General features: G+C 47.6%; 1 protein-coding gene across 2 annotated transcripts in view; it reads right to left on the bottom strand.

Annotated features, from left to right (window-relative positions):
* GALM (galactose mutarotase) overlaps positions 1-17,067 on the bottom strand; it is a 71,464-nt gene that overhangs the window by 20,300 nt on the left and 34,097 nt on the right. For both annotated transcript variants that reach the window (XM_067532873.1, XM_067532872.1), the window contains exons 3-4: positions 13,634-13,788; positions 2,213-2,419 (exon numbers count right to left, since the gene is read on the bottom strand). In XM_067532873.1, the coding sequence (XP_067388974.1) occupies positions 2,213-2,419; positions 13,634-13,788 (362 nt within the window). The remainder of the gene's footprint in view (positions 1-2,212; positions 2,420-13,633; positions 13,789-17,067) is intronic.

The raw sequence follows: 17,067 nt of genomic DNA, 5'->3' as shown, positions 1-17,067 counted from the left end.
CACCTGTGCAGGGTGTTTTCCGATGGCAGTTATCAAACCGCATGGACACTGACCACCAACACCAGCAGATCCAGCTGTCACTGGATTGTGCAGCATTCAAATGTCGGAGACTCTGAGCTGCCCTACCACTGGCACAGGTGTCTCCACGTGAGCCACTATAGGCAGAGAGAGGCAAAAACAACGGTCATCACCCCGAGGCGTTAATCACACTCACAGCCCATCAATGCTCGACAGACAGGCAAGAACAGACAACTTGTCAGATGATAGCTTGTATGGACCAGTGCAATGGGTGTACTGAAAAGCTTGCCACTTATACTGATCCGGTAACTCCCACATCTGCAGGACTGCCTCTTTCTGTCTGTACCGCACTTCCTATTACACGTCCCCCCATGCACTGAGGGAAGCTACTAGAGTAGAAGGTGCTCTATAAAACCTAAGGCAGACACTGGCTTGGGCCCAGATCCGCAGAGGTATTTAGGCACCTGCTCCCGCTGGTTTCTTTGTGGATCTGTGACTCTGCCTGTAAGCTTTTGGGGACAAGGACTGTCTTTTTGTTCTGTGTTTGTACACCATCTACCCCCAGCACAGCGCAAATAAAATAACCAACACTCTGAAACGCCGTGGGCGCTACAAATAACTAAGGCTAGCCATCTGCACATTCTAGTTAGTTACTTCAGGTTTCTGGCAAGTTTTGAAGCAGCACTGCTATACTCCAAGGAGCAGAAAATAAATGACATGCATTAGAAGGGCATTAGGAACTATTTTGGCACCAAAGTAGACCAGAAGAAGGTCTCTGGGTCACAGGTGCTGTGGGCTGTTGTTGGAAGTCTTTGTTGTAAAGGGCAAAAGTGCTTCTAGGCTGGGAAAAGAACATTTCCTTCGCTTGTGCTGGGGATGCTGTGTCAGTATGGGTCTGAGCCTGCTTCCACTGAAGCGAATGGCAAATCCACCCCCCACTGACCGAAACAGGAGCAGGATCAAGCTCTTAAATGTGTCACTTTCTAATCATGAGTAACAACTTCTCACACAGACACACACACAATGCAGGTTTTATGTATGCTCCACAAAATGTGATTATGCTGCAAACTGTGTTTGTTTACTTGGCCTCATCATTAACCAGTTAACTATACATTGATGATTGCATTGCACTTATTAAAACAATGGCATTGATATAGTTAAATTACACAAACAGCCTAAAATGTCTCTTTCTATCTAGCATGTTTCAAAGAGCCTTGTTATCTAAGTGTAAGAATATAACAACGTCATCCACTGCTATCCTCACTGCACAGCAGTACTTGGGAGTGTTATTTTCTGTACCTTTGCCTTCACACCTGATGATAATGAATGCAGTGAGAGTGAAAGGTAACAGAGAGGTAGTGTGGTCCATCTGGAACAGCCTGGTGACTCAAGAGACATGGGCTCCACTCCCAGATCTGCTGGGTGACTTCATACAATTCACCTTCCCTTTCCGTGCCTTTGCTTTTCCCTCCTCCCAGCTGTTCTCCATCCTGTCTAGTTAGACTGTGAGCAGGAGCTCTCTACTACATTTCTCTCTAGCTCCTCTGATGGGGGCCCCGATCTCAGCGCGGGCTCCAGGCCTTAGCAGAATGAGGGAAGAACAGTGGCTATGTCAGTACAACGCGACGTATGTCTGACACTGGGACACATGGGCATCAGAGGTTATTTCATCCTCCGTCAGCTGGCGGGGTGGCTCTGGGTCTCCCGGGGAGCAGAAAAGAGCCAGGAATAGTGGTGACCCCACCCAGCATCACATTCTCTCAGAGTCAGAGGCCACTATCCTGTACACAGTCCCCTCTGCACGTGCTTGGGAATCCAAACAGACTGAAAGAGTTACAGTCGCTTCTCCTGCTGCTGAATTAGCTTCCCTGGGCAGGGCACATCCCTGATTGCCCTGCACCCCCTTGAGATTGGGCCTCTCTGACCACCCAGCGATTGCCCAATCCTCTCCTCACCCACACCATGAGTAGCCCCAGCGTCTCCCTCCCTCATTCTGCCCCAGCTTGCACCTGAGTCTTAGTTCCCCTCCCGACGTACGAGAGCATTAGCTATTCTACTGCCCTTGCAAGCAGGGTCAGGTCCCAGGGCAACATCATTCCTAATTGCTGATGAGAGCATTACTAGGCATTCAGCTCAGTGACATGAATTCCGTCACGCTTCCAAAGCATGAGAAGCACCAAGGGGCATGTCTCACCTGGCCTGCTAGATTGAAGTAGGCATGGTTTGTCAGGCTAACAGGTGTAGTCTTGCTGCTTTGAGCTCGGTAGTTTATTGCTAGTTCCCCACCATCAAGCGTGTAAGTCACCCAGACTTTTAGCTCCCCAGGGTACCCCTCCTCGCCATCTGGGCTCATTCTGAAGAAGCGGATACCATTTAGCAGCACATCTGGGGTCCAGAGAACCTGCAACAACAATTTTGTGGACATTCATTTTATTTTCTCTCTCCCTATTGCAAACCACATGCAAGATACTTGACATGGCTCCATTTCCAGAGGCAAATATCTCTCAGAAGTCTTGTTTACAGCTGCAGTGACATAGAAACCATTGTTAGATTGTAAGCTTCTTGGGGTAGGGGCCTTTTTTTCTGAGCTTGTACAGCACCTAGCACAATGAGGCCTTGACCCATGACTGAGGCTCCTAAATGAGATGGTAATATAAATCATACTATTTTACTGAATCACACCCTACTCTCGTGTTAAACATGTTGGATTTAACACAGGAAGAAGAGGCTGCCAATAGGTATTATTTCTCACTTGCTCGAGGCCCTGTACATTTCAGATACATAAACTACACACAGATTTATATACTGCATTTTATCTAGAGGTCCTACCAGCTACGTCCAGGACTCAGTTAGCCCACTCCTGGGGCGGGAGCTCTTCAGCTGCACACAGTTTAAGACAGAAAGTAAAAACAAACAGTGTACCCAACTAGAATGACTGGGAGAAGCTGGAGGAAGAGAACAACCGAAGCTGGAGTCCAATCAGAGCACTAGGGATAACTCTCAAACCCTTGGAATAAGTGTCAGAGGATCTTTAGGGTACGTCTACACTGCAAAAAAAAACCACATAGCAGCAAGTCTCAGCATCCAGGTCAACTGACTTGGGCTCACAGGGCTCTTGCTATGGGGATAAAAAGAGCCATGTAGATATTCCTGCTCCAGCTCTGAGAACCACCCTCCCCTCCAGCCCAAGAGGGAACGTCCCCTTGCTACGTTTAGCCATGCAGCACGAGCCAAGTCAGTGGACCTGGACTCCGGCTCGCTGCCACGTGCCTTTTTTTGGAGCGTAGACGTCCACAGAATGATCACAAACAGTTGGGATCTCATCGGAAAGGTGCCAGGCTCCCACAGAGCATTGTGGCAGCTCAGGGACGTGACCGACGCAGAGCAAGGAATATCACCTGTGCTGCAGCATGTCCCATGCAGTCACAACCTGGCCCAATCCTGCTTCACTTGAGAGATATGATGTGCTCATAGCAAGAGGCTCCAAGTCACATACACATTGCTTACCCCCTTCTTCCTCTTTCCTTGCTTTCTTCTTTTATAGCATCATCAAGCTGAACTAGAGAAGGTTTCAGAAGCTGCACTGAGATAAGATGTCTAGCATGCCACTTCACATCTGCATGTTCCTCACGTTACACACCCCTAAAACAGGAATAATAAATACTTACCTGCCTGACAGTGTTATCATCAGCATTAAAGTGCTCCAAGCTCCTTGGCTGGAAGGTACTCTCAAAGGGGAAAACATAGGCAAATTATAATCCTATGTGTTTGCTTTCTGGGTTTGGGTCAGGACAGCACAGACTCCGGGGTTTCCTCACCTCTCTGGACAGACAGACAGGATCAATAACTAGTTGAATGGCAGTATTCAGACCCTCTAGAGTCTCATCCTGCAAGTTCCCTACTCAGCTTCCTTCTCATTGGAATGAAGTGACATTAGCCTGCTCTCTACCAGCCAGTCACATGTTCCTCTTTGTGGGTGGGTGCGGTCTTGACACAGACATGGAAATCAAATAATCAGGTCAATTGTAATATGCCTTTCTGCAAGTGGACTTCTACAGAGCTGTCCCTGGGTTCTCAGCCACATGTCAGCGAGCATGCAAAGCAAGAAGCAGGGAGCTGGGCTGAAGGGGATGAATTGTAAAAATAGCTGCTGCATTCAGTGGCTACTAACTCCTCGTCATATGACAAGGGTGACATTTTATGTAATCCTGACCTATTTCGTGTGACTGGGACCAGGAAAGCAAGATTAGTCACTCGATTTCTGGAGTGCCACGCCATTATTTATCATGTGGTCTGTGGATAATTACTGTTACTCGCTCCCTTTTCCCAGCTCTCAGTTTAACATAACACGGACATTCTCTTCTGCCTTCTAGGCTGAATTTCTGTCCTGAAATCTCCTCTTTGCTCTTTAAAAGTATCTCAAGAGAATTCATTTTAAAAAATAAGCTACATGATTAAAATAAGTATTACTGCATAAGTACTACTGCAGCTAAGACTTCAGTGATGACATTTTTGTTGTGCAGTAGGAAAAAACATTAAAAAAAAGTGTTACATATTTTTGGCCCAAATCCTTCACTGGTGTAAATTTGTGTAGCTTAGTGGAATTATGCTGATTTATACCAGCCAAGGATCTGGCTTTGGTTGCACTGTTTGCTTTGATAACATGGCTATTCTGTAACGTGATGTCTATTCCACTGTGGTTACAGCACCCTTCCTATTAGAGCCTGTACATGCACGCTAATTAGCTGAAGGGAAGCTCTCATTGAAACGACCATTCAAGGAAACATCATTAAGGTTTTCTGCCCCCAAAAATCAGCATTCTGGCCCCGCAAACACTGCCAATTTTTGTTGAACGTTGTCCCCCAGGAGTAAAAAAAAAAAAAGAAAAACACAAGCAACCAAAATCCCACCAGCCATTAACAGCCATGCAAGGACAGAATGGCAGCTTCATGGAAAAAATAACAGTCAGAAGGGATTTGTTATTCAATTTACATCTATTTCTACTTAGGTTTTAAATTACAAATTCAGGTTTTTTCACTCTATGGCAACTGGAGCCTTAAGGAAATTGGGCTCGGACCTGCGAGGTGCTGAGCACTCCAGCCCCAATTTAGCCAGGCACTTAAGCACGTACTGAACTTCAAGCATATCAGTCGCCCAGCTGAGTTCCATGGGACAGCTCACGTGCTTGAAGTTAAGTTGGTGCTTATGGACTTGGCTGGATGAGGACCAGAGGGCTGGGCACCCTGCAGGATCAAGTCCCTAATGGAGCTGCGAACAGAGGAGAGGCAAACAGAAGGAGTTTGTCCGAGAGGAGCCCAGGTGAGTGCTATGTGAGGGGAGCTGTGTTGTGTGCTAGAGGGGTGAGTATCTGAGAGACCATTTGTGTGACTGGTGCAAGTTACAGCTGACTGTGTGTGTGATTGTGACTGGTGCAGTTACAGGGACTGTTTGGCAGTTGACCGTGTGTGTGATTGATTGACTGAAAAGTGTGAATTGGGAGTGCTTTGCTCCAGGTGGGCCTTGAGTGGTTGATTGCAGAGGGAGGCACTGAGGTGGGGCAACTACTTCAAGTCAGCAGCCTTATAAGAAGCAGCCAGTTGCGAAACAAGTGAGCGGCAAACAGAAGGAGTTTGCCTGGGGGGAGAGCCCACAGCAGGTTTTTGCCTTTCAGACTTTGCTGCGCAGTACATACAGCATCTGAAGAGGCTCTCAGAGGAAAGAGGAAAGTGAGCGATCTGCTGTTGTCAGCTGCACTGGATGTGCTATGTTTGTCTTCCTCCCACAGGATAGAGCCGACTTCATCTGTACAAAGTGCAGGCTGGTTTCCATATTGGAAGAGAAGGTTAAAGGACTAGAGACCCGAATACCAACCCTGCGTTGCATTAAAGAAAACGAAGTCTTCCTTGATCGAAGACATGATTTGCTACTGCAGGCACAGTGTGAGGAAGATTCAGAGAAGGCAATGCAGGGGAAACTGAAGAACGGGGAAGAAAACTGGCAGCATGTGACCTCCCGAAGAAAGAGAACCTACATGCCCACCATGCAGATAGAGGTAAGGAATCGTTTTCAGGCTCTCTGCACAGGTACTACGGCGGAGAACGATTTGGAAGACTCATCTGAGGGAATGGATCAGAAGGAGACACTGTTGATCAGAAGGCAAGGGATGCATTGTCCTAGGGATGGGGGTTCCACGACCACCACTCCCAAGAGGAAGAGAAGGGTGATGGTGGTCGAGGACTCCCTCCTAAGGGGGATGGAGTCATCCATCTGCCGTCCGGACCGGGAAACTAGAGAACTGTGCTGCTTGCCTGGAGCTAGGATTCAGGATGTGACAGAGATTGCCAAGACTCATCAAGTCCTCAACCCGCTACCCCTTCCTACTTCTCCACGTGGGCACCAACGACACTGCCAACAACGATCTTCAGCAGATCACTGCAGACTATGTGGCTCTGGGAAGAACGATAAAGGAGTTTGAAGCGCAAGTGGTGTTCTCATCCATTCTCCCTGTTGAAGGAAAAAGCCCAGGTAGAGACCATTGCATTGTGGAAGTAAAAGCGTGGTTACGCAGGTGGTGTCGGAGAGAGGGCTTTGGATTCTTCAATCATGGGATGTTGTTCCAGGAAGAAGGATTACTAGGAAGAGACGGGATTCACCTAACAAAGAGAGGAAAGAGTATCTTTGCGGACAGGCTGGCTAACCTAGTGAGGAGGGCTTTAAACTAGGTTTGATGGGGGAGGGAGACCTACGCCCGAAGCTAAGTGGGGAAGTGGGACACCACAAGGAAGCAGAAGGAGGAGGATGCAGCAGAGGAAGCCTCCTGATTCATACTGAGAAAGTAGGGCAATCGGCTAGTTATCTCAAGTGCCTATATACAAATGCAAGAAGCCTGGGAAACAAGCAGGAGGAATTGGAAGTCCTGGCACAGTCAAGAAACTATGACATGATTGGAATAACTGAGACTTGGTGGAGTAACTCACACGACTGGAGCACTGTCATGGATGGGTATAAACTGTTCAGGAAGATAGGTAGGGGTGAAAGGGTGGAAGAGTTGCACTGTACATAAGAGAGCACTATGATTGCTCTGAACTCCAGTATGAAACTGGAGATAAGCCAGTTGAGAGTCTCTGGGTTAAGCTTAGAAGCAAGAACAATAAGGGTGATGTTGTGGTGGGTGTCTGTTACAGACCACCAGACCAGGAGGACAAGGTAGATGAGGCTTTCTTCAGTCAACTAGAGAAAGTTTCCAGTTCACAGGACCTGATTCTCATGTGGGACTTCAATCACCCTGACATCTGCTGGAAGAGCAATACAGCAGAGCACAAACAATCCAGGAAGATTTTGAATAGTGTTGCAGACAACTTCCTGGTGCAAGTGCTGGAGCAACCAACTAGGGGCCTTGCTTCTCTTGACCTGCTGCTCACAAACAGGGAAGATTTGATAGAGGAAGTAGATGTGTGTGGCAACCTAGGCAGCAGTGACCATGAGAGGTCGAGTTCAGAATCCTGACAAAAGGAAGAAAGGAGAGCAGCAGGATACGGACCATGGACTTCAGAAAAGCAGACTTTGACTCCCTCAGGGAGCTGTTGGGCAGGATCCCCTGGGAGGCTAATATGAGGGGGAAAGGAAACCAAGAAAGCTGGCTGTATTTTAAAGAAACCTTACTGAGGGCACAGGAACAAACCATCCCGATGTGCAGAATGAATAGCAAATATGGAAGGCGTCCAACTTGGCTTAACAAAGAAGTCTTTGGTGAGCTTAAACACAAAAAAAGAAGCGTACAAGAAGTGGAAGCTTGGTCAGATGACTAGGGAGCATTATAAAAATACTGCTCGAACATGCAGGAATGAAATCAGGAAGGCCAAAGCACAATTGGAGTTGCGGCTACCAAGGGACATGAAGGGGAACAAGAAGGGTTTCTACAGGTATGCTACCAACAAGAAGAAGATTAGGGAAAGTGTGGGCCCCTTACAGAATGGGGGAGGCAACCTAGTGACAGAGGATGTGGAGAAAGCTGAGGTACTTAATGCCTTTTTTACCTCTGTCTTCACAGACAGGGTCAGCTCCCAGACTACTACACTGGGCAGCACAGAATGGGACGGAGGTGAACATCCCGCAGTGCTGAAGGAACAGGTCCAAGACTATTTAGAAAGATTGGACATACACAAGTCCATGGGGCCAGATGCAGTGCATCCGAGGGTGCTGAGGGAGTTGGCTGATGTGATTTCAGAGCCGTTAGCTATTATTTTTGAAAGCTCGTGGCAATTGGGGGAGGTCCCTGATGATTGGAAAAAGGCAAATATAGTGCCCATCTTCAAGAAAGGGAGGAAAGATGATCCAGGGAACTACAGACTGGTCAGCCTCACCTCAATCCCTGGAAAAATCACGGAGCAGGTCCTCAAGGAATCCATTTTGAGGCACTTGGAAGAGAGGAAGGTGTTCAGGAACAGTCAACATTGATTCACCATGGACAAGTCATGCCTGACCAACCTGATTGCTTTCTATGAAGAAGTGACTGGCTTTGTGGATGTGGGGAAAGCGGTGGATGTGATATACCTTGACTTTAGCAAAGCTTTTGATACGGTCTCTCACAGTATTCTTATCAGCAAGTTAAAGAAGTATGGGTTGGATGAATGGACTATAAAATGGATCGAGAACTGGCTAGATCATCGGGCTCAACAAGTAGTAATCAATGGCTTCATGTCTAGCTGGCAGCCGGTCACAAGCAGAGTGCCCCAGGGGTCGGTCCTGGGGTCGGTTTTGTTCAACATCTTTATTAATGATCTGGAGGATGGCATAGATTGCACCCTCAGCAAGTTTGCAGATGACATTAAGCTAGGGGGAGTGGTAGATACCCTGGAAGGTAGGGATAGGATACAGAAGGACCTTAACAAACTGGAGGATTGGGCCAAAAGAAATCTGATGAGGTTCAACAACGACAAGTGCAGAGTCCTGCACTTAGGACGGAAGAATCCAATGCACAGCTACATACTGGGGACCGATGAGCTAGGCAGCAGTTCTGCAGAAAAGGACCTGGGGGTTACAGTAGTTAAGAAGCTGGATATGAGTCAGCAGTGTGCCTTGGCTGCCAAGAAGGCTAATAGCATATTGGGCTGCATTAATAGGAGCATTGCCAGCAGATCGCGGGAAGTGATTATTCCCCTCTATTCGGCATTGGTGAGGCTGCATTTGGAGTATTGTGTCCAGTTTTGGGCCCCCCACTACAAAAAGGATGTGGAGAAGTTGGAGAGAGTACAGCGGAGGGCAACAAAAATGATTAGGGGGCTGGAGCACAAGACTTATGAGGAGAGGCTGAGGGAACTAGGCTCCTTTAGTCTGCAGAAGAGAAGAATGTGGGGGGAGGGGATTTGATAGCAGCCTTTAACTACCTGAAAGGGGGTTTCAGGGAGGATGGAGTTAGGCTGTTCTCAGTGGTGGCAGATGACAGAACAAGGAGCAATGGTCTCAGGTTGCAGTGGGGGAGGTCTAGGTTGGACATTAGGAAAAAGTTTTTCACTAGGAGGGTGGTGAAGCACTGGAATGGGTTACCTAGGGATGTGGTGGAATCTCCATCTTTAGAGGCTTTTAAACTGCGTCTTAAAAAAATCCCTGGCTGGGATTATTTAGCTGAGGTTAGTCTGGTTAGTCCTGCTTTGAGCAGGGGGTTGGACTAGATGACCTCCTGAGGTCCCTTCCAACTCTATGATTCTATGACATCCCAAAAGACAAGAAGCTGGGCCTGAGAATATCAGAAAATGGTATTATGTGTATTGCCAATGCCCCTGGTCTCTGAGCAGCGCTCCACTGTGCCCGGCTGGGTACAAATACTGAACAGACGGTCCTGCCTCCAGGAGCTTGCAGGCCAAGTTTTGCATAGTTACCATTTTTAGAAACTGAACAAAATACACACACAGATAACAACACCAGGTTGTGACCAAACACAAACGGGTCTTTAAAAGGCAGGTTACAAATAAGATGCATTGATACTTGTATGGGAATAATGACAAAGTGTTTTAAAAAAGGGGAACACTTGGCATTAAACTTTATCTTAATCCTTAAACATGGGTGCACAATGCAAAGCTGCAAACCCTGCACTTCGGAGGATATAAGCCCGTTCTGAGAGCAGACTCTGCTGCTACCATAGACAGTTATTCCTGTAGCTGACTAAAATGAACAGGGCCAAAAAAATCAAAATTTGTAAGTATGAAAAAATGGGTTTAATAGAAAATATTTGGAAGATATTTCAAGAAAATATATCACACCTATAATGAAGTCCGTTCTTCTCTCCAACCAAAACAAAGAATATGCTATTACACAGTAACCTGCCTGGGAACACATGAACTGGATGACCTCAGGCTGACTACGGCACTGCAGCCAGCTAGATGTTGACTGGCTCTGCTCAACACCTCTCAATAGTCACGGCTCACAGCTATTACCCTGTTGACACATCCAGCCCTTGTCTACACTGACCACACAGCTCTGGTCAGCACTCTTACTTGAGCACTCCCAACTGAGTTCAAACACTGTGAGGTTTTCAAATGTAGACAAGAACTGGGAAAGAGACTTACACTGTTTAAGACTCTTTGTTTGGTTTTGTTAGAATCTATTTGATTCCAGTGTGTGAGTATTTGGGATAAAAGATGCCTTGGCTAAAATCTCAGCACTTGCAACTCTTCAGTGTTGGCCCAAGAGTTCACAGGTATTTGAGAATGTCCTCCAGCATAATCAGGGAAGTCCAGACTTGACATTCCTGGTCTTCTGAAGGAAAAAAACTCACTGAATACATCTTTCAGGCCTGCTTTCAAATTTGAAAGGCTGCCTTTCAAATCCTTGTGGTTAGGTTGTGCATTCAGGTTACCCAGTTCCCATTTATCTAGCCAGCTAGCTAGCTTCCAAAGCCAGTGCTAAGATGCACAGAAGCCAATTCCCTCTGCTCTCATTAGCAGCTCGATTTGCTATCAGTTTAGTAAATGAATTTTCAATCACGTGGCAGCCCTCATTTTGGAAGGCTGATGCTTTTACAGATTAATGTATTTTCTCCTATGTAAATGGAATTAGGACAGTCAAAATTTTGCCCTGTCAACCTAGATACATTCCTTTAAAGATTAAAATACTAACAGTAATGCAGCAACAGTGCATTTGCAAAACATCACAGAAACCAGTGAATCCAAAACCGATTTTTATAAATGCATTCAATCAGAAAAACGGAAGGGCTTTTTTAAAGCACAAAACTAAACAAAGCTTGTTGTGAATCTTCACAATCATCAGCATGGCTGCAAAGAGGGGAAATCACAAACCAGGGGAAAACTGCTGTTATTATTTGTGTAGCACCAACAACTTGTGAGAGTTTGGCTGCAGCATTCCAGATGGCTGGAAGGAGAAGAGGGGCTCATGTTTGAGAGGCCAGAGAGGAGGCTGGTTTATTAGCCCTGGAAGATAGTCCAGTCTTGGCAGTGGAAATGAAGAGGAACAGTTGGATTTTGTAGGACAATCCAGCAGGATTTAGCAAAAGCATCAATTTGGAGCAAGAAGCAAAGGGAGGAATTGGAGAAGATATAGAGGCTGAGAACATGATGGACAGAGAGAAGATTCGAATTGTTAACCGTGACAGAAGAGGGAGGGTTTCGAATGTTCCTGACCCATTCGATAAAGGGTGTTTATATTTACTAATGGGAACAGTAACGAACAGAGGCAGAAGAAAGCATGACGAAGTTATTCCTTGACAGTATCATAGACTAGTGAAATCTATGCAGCACTTTATCATGCAGTCCAAAATAAGAGAATGTGGCGTCTATGCTGCTTTGTCCATGTTGACAGATACTTGCCAGGGCAAGGCAACAATGGTGATCACTTCCAAATGCATGATCTGCTAATTCTAGCCAGAGGCCACTGATCCAACAAGACTTCACTTGGATTCAGTAAAAACCAACAAGAGTTCTGTAGCACTTTAAAGACTAACAAATTTAATTTCAGCAGGCATAAGCTTTCGTGGGCTCCAACCCACTTCATCAGATGCAAGTAATAGAAATCATACTGGGGGCAACACATACATATCCAAGGGAAGTGACAACAATGGGGAAGGTGGATAAAGGCAGGGTACTTGAGGCCTAATTACAACCATTGAGTAGGATGTGAGAATGGGTGATCAGAGGTAATTACTTCTTGTAATGAGTGCTACAGAACTCTCGTTGTTTTTGCTGTATACAGACTAACATGGCTACCCCTCTGGAACTCTTCAACTTGAATTCAGTGACACTCAATATTTCCATGCATCACTTTTCACCTTCACAGCATTTTTAAGAACATTGGCACAAATCCTACAGTCTTTACTCTGGTGACTCCAGCTTTGCCCAGGGACTGCAGGGACTGGCGCCTGGTCCCCACAACACCACCATGAGGGAGGTGTTACCCCCTGTATGTAGACAGAGAAACCAAGGCACAGCGTGAACCCCCTCCATTCCCCCAAGGATCATGGTATCACAGCTGGAGCTGGAATTTACAGCTCCAGGCCTTGTTCTCAGATCCCGCTAGCTCACACCCTCTTTCAGTTCAGCCGTGTTTGTATCCCTTGGACGCAGGATGGCATTTATTCCAGTTGAAGCCCACAGGAATTTGCAGTTCAATTCTGAGCTTCTCCTGGAAAAGTACCTAGAGGGCTGGGACAGTTAAACTAGAACAGCCAGCCTCAGCCGCAGGCCATCACCTCTTGGAGTGCTGCTAGGCTCAACATCCACAATCGCTCTCTCACTCATTAAGGCCCAGATCCTGGGAGAGCCGTACCCACGTGGAAGAGCACCTTACTCTGCACGTGGAGTGGGTTACCTGGGTATTGTGGCTAGAGTGAGGCTCTGAATCATCATTAGAAGGCATTTGTATTACGTTAAGGATGGTCCAATGGTTAGGGCACTAGCTGAGGCCTGCGAAGACCTAGGTTCAATGCCCTCCTCTGCCACAAACTACCCGGGTGACCTTGGACCAGTCACTTAGTCTCTGTGTGCCTCAGTTCCCATCTGTATAATGGGGGTAATATGCTGCTGAGGGAGGGCAGGGCTGTTTGAGGATAGCTACACTCTAGATTGTGAAGCACTTGGAGATCTACTGATGACAAGTGCTATGTAAGAGTTAGGTGTTATTTGCTAGGGGAGATCAGGACTCCAGTGTGCTAAGCATTTTACCAGCAGGGACTGAAAAAGTCCCTGCCCTGAGACGCGAAGGAGACAAGACGAGGTATGAGGGGAAAAAGAGCCACAGGGAGAAGTAATGGCTTTCCACAGTCACCCAGCAGGTAGAGTCCAGCACTAGTAGCCAATTCGGCTGCAGACAATAGTCCTAATTAGGGGCTGATTTTACCAACAGTAAAAGCTGCTTGGAGCAAGTTGCAGGGTTTGGGTTTTTTAATTGCACAGAGCTGAAGGATCACTGTAAAACAAGGCAATATTAGAGTGATAAGGAATCCATTTGGAAAGAGTGTCGACTTTCAAGGTACAGAAAGCTGTGTCCTCAAACATCAGTAACACGGGGCTAAAGCGTTCTAAAATCAACATATCTGGCTTCAACAGGATGCTGCTCATTGAAAAACAGGGAGATTAGAATCAGCTTGGCCATGATCAGATTTTACCTTGTCAAACCCTTTGTTCCCTCCATGCAGGCTGTTGGGTGGGCTGTTGAGGGCCAACTGATATTCTTTTCCTTCCACGGTGAATTTCCCTTTAGCAATTCTGTTAGCAACTCGACCAATAATAGCTCCAAAGTAAGGGTGTTTGTTGACGTAACCTGACAAAAATAAAGGAGTCATGAGTGCCAGGCAGATGGAGCTCAGAGAGCAGGGTTCGGGGAGGTAGGAAAAACAGACCTGGGAATAAGTAGCAATAAGACCAGGGTCCTACTTAAGATGAGACTGTAGAAGGTATCTGCAGGTCTCCGTTTGTTTACTGACTTGAGTTCTAAAGGCATCCCCAACTGCATATCTTGGAGGTGCACGCCCCTTTTCATCACACCCAAAACTGCCCTGCACTCCTTGTGCCCTTCCACAATGGGAGTTTCATTCCTCCAAACTCTTGGCTGCAGAATAAGGAACTGTAGAGTCTACATGAACAGTCGCTTTAACAGGAAAAAACCAAGATGTAAATGTTAAAAAGCCAGGAAATGGAGAGCTAAGGTGACACTTCCGATCCATTATAACCACCTGGCGCACTAGGCCAATGTTAGCCACAAACACCATGGAGGAGAGGTGTTCTCTATGCACACTGCAGCCAGGTGGTCACGTCCACAGAGCGCTGCTGTTAAGTGACTTGCTCAGCGTCACAGAGGCAGGCTGTGGTTCAGCCCAGGACAGACACTAGATCTCCTGGGCCCCAGTCCATTGCCACAGTCACAAGACCATCTTTTTGTTGCATGCAGCCCCTGCCCTATTCACACTCCGTTGCTGCCTAGGGCAATTCACTTCCTATGGCAGCATGGTGAGGGCAGGAGTTGTGGGTCAGTCTTGAGAGACTGGCTTCAAGTCCCACTTTGGCTGAAAGGCCCTTGTGCAGCCTCTTATTTGCTAAGTAGGGGCAGGACAGATGTCTCCCCTCAGGGCAGGGACAGAGACAACCAGGGACAGAGACAACCTATTAACAGCTATAAAATGCACAGAAATCCAAAGCCAGGGGAAGAAATCTGAATTCACAGTTTCTGGCTCCCAATTCAGTTCCCCTTTCCCTGTGGTACATTGTGTGGGAAGGTCTCAGTGCTGCAGGAGATGACCATGGCTCACAGCCAGTGAGCTCACTAAGCAAGCTCCAATAGCCTGTAGGTATTTGGGCAGGGCAGTGATGAGGCTTTCGTGGGGATAGTGCCCCCCGTTTGGTCCCTCTCCGTGTATTATAAGAGGGCTGACATTTAAAAATCAGGTCTTTTTCCTTTTGGTGGCGGGGGTCTGTTCTCTAGAGAACACAGTCATTCATTGTCACCAAATTTTCACCCTAGACCCTGAACTGGCAGGCCAATTTTTAAACCAGTCTAACCATGCATGTGGATTTTTGAAGTTTGAAAATTAGGGTCTACAAAGAAACCAATAAGTGCTTCACCATAGTAACACACACCCTATTAACCAGAGAAACCAAATCCATTCATCCAAAGCTGCCCCATCCCTCAGGCAAAAAACAGATTAATACACCAGCACTGCTCTGCTCTCAGATTCTCCACTGAGAATGCAAAGCAGAACTTGGCCTCCTGCTCTCATTAACCTTTGTGAGATAACACGGAGGAGCGACTGGGAATGCATTAAATGAAAGCAGGCTGATGTGTGTCTGGCAGGGGCCTTCTGCCCTCAGCTGTCACTCCAGGGTGCTCTAAGCGCCTCCTCTTTGCAGCAAGATAGCGGCTACTTATGGCAGGACTCTGGGTGCTCGTCTATGCCATGGGGCTCAGCTCTCTTTAGGGACATGATGACCTCAAGGCAGCTATTTTCCCGTCGGGCCTTATTTCATGGGCTTGCTAAGGGCATGCTCAGGGTAATGCAGAGTAACCCTTACTCTGAGCCCTTTCAGGAGCACTGCTCCACTGGTGCACAGGAATAAGATGGGCAGAAGCAGGAACTAAATGTTGAAGAACTAGACTCTGTGGTGTAACGGCCAGGCCTGCTAGCTCCACTCTAGTAAGGGGCTGGTCAGCAATGTCCACTCACATCCCTCACTCGAGCCAGGGCCCCCACAAGGGGGGTGGGAAGGGAAGGGTACACTTTACCGGGGCCCAGAGGCCCTTGGGGGCCCGGCCAAGGCTGCAATCCCCATGGGTATGTGTGTGGGAAGGGCCCCGTGTTGCAAGTTTGTACTGGGCCCGAAAAAATTATGCCTTGAGTCCTGAACATACGGGCTTGTCCTCTCAGGCCTCTGAGTCCACATCGCTATTGCTGTCCCTCCACTTCATACCAAGCACACCTGTTCCGATCACTTACCCTGCCTGACCCCTCTTTGAGCCGCTCCACCTGCTCTTCTCTTTCTCCACTTCAGGATCGAGCTACTTGTCTTCACTTCACAGGTCTTCATGACTCTGCCTTCCCTGCAAGCCCACTCCCACCTCTTGTCCATCAACCCTGCCTGCGCTGCTGCACCAATGTGCCAACCGCCTGCGCCCCCTTGTCGGTTTTCACATGGACTTCCCTGTGCCTTGCACGTGGGATATCACCCTGAACTGATCCATAGAACCCCGCTTCCCCATCCCCAACACCCAGCTCTATGCAAAGCTGGTAAGAAATCAGTTACAGCAGGGGCAGCCGGGGATTGCCAGCACTGTGGGACCCTAGTGCCTAGGAGCCCTAGCCATTGACCAGCACCCCACTGTGCTAGGTGCTGTACACACAGAACAAAAAGATGGTCCCTGCCTCATTTTCAAGTTTTGCAAGCCCAACTCTGATCTCACGTGCATAGGTGTGTAAATCAGGAGCTACTCCAGTGCAGTGGAGAGAGAGACTCTTGTAGGCGTAGGAGCACGACGGAGCCACACAAAGGTCACACACTGGACAAGGACTATCCCATTTTGTGGTTGTGCAGCATCCAGCAGAGTTTGTCTAAGGTTCTTCCCTGGCTCCCCTCATCATAGTATCTGAGCACCTCACCCTCTGCTGCATTGACCCTCACAACACTGCCATCAGGTAGGGCAGGGCTGTTATCCGCACTGGACAGCTGGGGAACAGAGGCACAGAGAGGCTAAGTGACTTCCCCAAGGTCACAAAAGGAGTTTTTGGCAGAGCAGAGAATTGAACCTAGGATATCCCAGGTCAGTGCCCTAACCACTGGACCATCCTTCTTCTCAAGGCTCTAGTCGCTACTGTAATACAAATTATAATAATGTGTCTCATTACCATAAGAACAGCCACACGGGGTCAAACCAATAGTCCATCCAGCCCAGTAGCTTGTGCCTGACAGTGGCCGGGTGCCTCAGAGGGGATGAACAGAACAGGGCGATTCTGAGTGATCCAGTCCCAGCTTCTGGCATTTGGAGGAGTAGGGACACCCAGAGCCTGGGTTTACGTCCCTGACCATTTGGATCTGTCCTCCAGGAACATAC

The sequence above is a fragment of the Emydura macquarii genome, unplaced genomic scaffold (genome assembly GCF_026122565.2).
Source record: "Emydura macquarii macquarii isolate MOO-44397 ecotype Brisbane River unplaced genomic scaffold, CSIRO-AGI_Emac_v2 contig_3305, whole genome shotgun sequence".
NCBI lineage: Eukaryota > Metazoa > Chordata > Testudines > Chelidae > Emydura > Emydura macquarii.
This window is presented reverse-complemented; position numbering and strand designations above follow the sequence as displayed.